The 3,193-nt window shown below is 32.0% G+C and overlaps 1 protein-coding gene across 1 annotated transcript in view; it reads left to right on the top strand.

Moving 5' to 3' along the window:
* The first annotated feature begins 1,522 nt into the window (after nucleotides 1–1,522).
* LOC106875072 (medium-chain specific acyl-CoA dehydrogenase, mitochondrial) overlaps nucleotides 1,523–3,193 on the top strand; it is a 29,738-nt gene continuing 28,067 nt past the window's right edge. Inside the window, exon 1 of the mRNA XM_014923037.2 lies at nucleotides 1,523–1,807. Within this exon, the coding sequence (XP_014778523.1) occupies nucleotides 1,781–1,807 (27 nt within the window). The 5' untranslated portion in view covers nucleotides 1,523–1,780. The remainder of the gene's footprint in view (nucleotides 1,808–3,193) is intronic.

A 3,193-nucleotide genomic window follows, 5' to 3' on the forward strand; every position in this document is an offset into this window, starting at 1 on the left:
GAACAGAAAAATATTTTTGCATTCGAATTTATTTCATGTAAAAAATTGTCTTATTTCGATAATTTCAGCCAATCACTGACAAGTATTCAGTTGTTTATATTTACTCCTTTGGCTGATTAAGCGATGTAAAGCGTATTTAATCTCCATACCTTCGTTTTATTTGCTTTTTTCATTTTAAAAAAGATCCCTTTTTTCTTTTTAAATTTGCTGTTTTACCCTAACCCTAACCCTAACCCTATCACCGATAGAATTGTTTCAGAATCGTTTGTTTATGTAGTCGGCACTTAATGTATATCGGCTGAATGGACGTCAGTGATTGGTTGAAATTACAGAAATACAACTTTAACATGGAATAACTTAGGGATTTCTTTTTTTTTTAAAGAAGACTAACAGAAAAAGATGTTTTATATGACACATTCTACCAGTGTTCCAAGTTTCAAAGTGTTTCGTTAATGAAAAATGTGGCCCCCGTTTTAAAAAAGATCCAAAGCTTGTACAATCCATTTTTTCCAGTAAAATTTATAAATTATCATCCATGTTAAGTTAAAAAAGAAAAAAAAGAAAAAAGAGGAGCCACTGATCTACAATAACGATAAATAAATCTTTACGTTTATGAATTTGTTTTGAAAGATTCCGGATGTGAAATTGAGTGTTGAAACACGTTGTTATATTTTGGGATAATGATTTTATTTTCCTTGCCACGAAAATATAATGCGCTTGTTTACTGGGCAAGAAAATGAAAATGACTATACCCAAATATAAGAAAAATAAGTCTTCGCAGTAAATGGGTTAACTTTCGGGAATGCAAGATGATTTAAAAAAAAGTCTTGGGTATTTGTAACCGAAACGAATATTTAAATACTTAAATATCATTAGTTTGATATATATATATAAAATTTTATATATATATATATATATATAAGGAGCGGGTTACACCGGAGTAAGCACATAAATGTGAAACAAGGTGGAAAAAAGAGTACTCAAATACCAGAGGTAGAGTAATATGCTTTATTTAAAAGCACCAGAAATATAACAAAAAGCTGTTACTCAGAGTTTCACGTTCCCGTTCATCGGTCAGTTTTGAAATGATTTAACCGAAATGAATATATATATATATATATATATATATATATATATATATATATATTCATTTCGGTTAAATCATTTCAAATTTACTTTTGCAACTTCTTATGAATATTTCCAGTTTTATTGTTGTTGTGGTTGTTTAGGGTTTAATTTATTTTCTGGCAATCTTTCCTATTAAGATTGTTTGCGATACAACCAATTTGTAACGTGTTTAAAGAAGTAAGGGAGTATAATTATTTTACTTGTAGGCCTTTCGAAATTACTTTAACAACCTGGTCATTAAAGTTAAACAAAAGTGTTGCTATTACAGTTAATTTTTTTAATAAATAAAATACTAAAGAGTTATTAAACATTATTTAGTGACTTTAAAGCATTTACATATTCGTTCCGCTTAATTGAGATACCACAGTCTATTTTTGTATTTTCCTACATTGTTTTGGTTTCATTATTAGTCTCGCAGATATATGTACCTAAAATCAAAGATCACCAAATAGGCAAAATATTTGTAACGTGAAATTAGAAAAATGAATTTTTTGTTTTTTTTTTCTTAAATAATTCGAAAGAATTTATTTACAGCAATTACAACTAGCACTACTACTATGACAACAAAAGTGTGTCGTGAACTTTGGACGTATCTGTTTGTATAACGTTGACTACTGTCGGTGTCTGATTTATTCGACAGTTTATCTCTATTATGATGGCAGCTAATATTATTACTAAGGTAAGCTAATACTTATATTCAAATATAACGTTTTTTTTAACCACTTTTGTTCTACGAATATTACATTAACTTTATTATTGTTGATCAAACACGTAAACACCAGTCAAATAGAGACCTTCATATGGTCACTCGACTCGCTAAAAATAACAGCCAAATCACCGTCAAGTCACATCCCCTCGTCAAATATACGAAGGCCACATTAGATAGTGTAGTCTTAAAGAATACTCCTTTGATCATATCCCTACTCGATCAGGGCTAAAGAACTCATCAAATTCATTGAGAACGTTCACTCACATGGTAAGGTCAAAAAATGTGCCACCAGTCATATGCTGATTTCTGCCTCCACCACCGACTTTGGATGATCATAACTTTCAGAAAAATGAATATTTTTTAATGAAATTTTCTACGAATATGTGTTATATCATGTAGATTCCGAATATACAACACTTTTGGGGGAAAATGTTTTAGGAGGTGTTGAGGTGGGGAATTTCGGAAAATTCACTGGCGTCCACTTCAGTTCGTCTTAACTTTCAAGAAAATGGATATTTTTTAATGAAATTCCCTACAAATATACCTCGGACTATGTAGATTCTGAGAACATAGGGATTTGGGGGGAAAACAATTGGGGGTTATTTTTGAGGACCGTTCCCCACTCGGTGGTGTTTCGGAACAAATCCATATTTGTTTCATTTTCTCCGTTTTGTGCGTTTGTGCACCCGTAGATTTCCACTGAAGCAATTAACCGGAATGAAATCAAATGAAGCCCTCACCAGAAAACTCGTTATGCTAAATATAACAGCTACAGGTCTGGTACACAGAAATATGTTATCAAGACGACTTATCTGTTGCATACGATCTTTTTTTTTCACTTTAAGTAAATTCCCAGGTAAACGTTTCTAATAGAAAGGCAGAAGACACCAGGAACAAAAATAAATAATATACACGCACAGTTAAATATAGAAGTGTAAAGTATAATTTGTGGAAAGACTTCGGCCCCCACTCCACACCACCCCAGAACATCTACATAGTCCGAGGTATATTTGTAGAGAATTTTGTTAAAAAAATATCCATTTTCCTAAAACACTTTTCCCCACAAGTTTTGTATATTCGGAATCTACATGATATAACACATATTCGTAAACAATTTCTTTAAAATATATCCATTTTTCTGAAAGTTATGATCATCCAAAGTTGGGGTGTGGCAGGAATCTGGGTCAAACTAAAATGTTTGACGAAGTGATTGACCCGAGCAAAAAAAGAAAATATAGTGCAATAGTTGCACAACAACACGTAGTAAACAAATATGAAAAATAAGAAATGTGCGCTGGCGAACTGGGGAGAGGACTCGGAAAATTCACTTGCCCAAGGTGCCATGCAGTGGGACTG

Source organism: Octopus bimaculoides, chromosome 2, assembly GCF_001194135.2.
Source record: "Octopus bimaculoides isolate UCB-OBI-ISO-001 chromosome 2, ASM119413v2, whole genome shotgun sequence".
In the NCBI taxonomy this organism is placed as follows: Eukaryota; Metazoa; Mollusca; class Cephalopoda; order Octopoda; family Octopodidae; genus Octopus; species Octopus bimaculoides.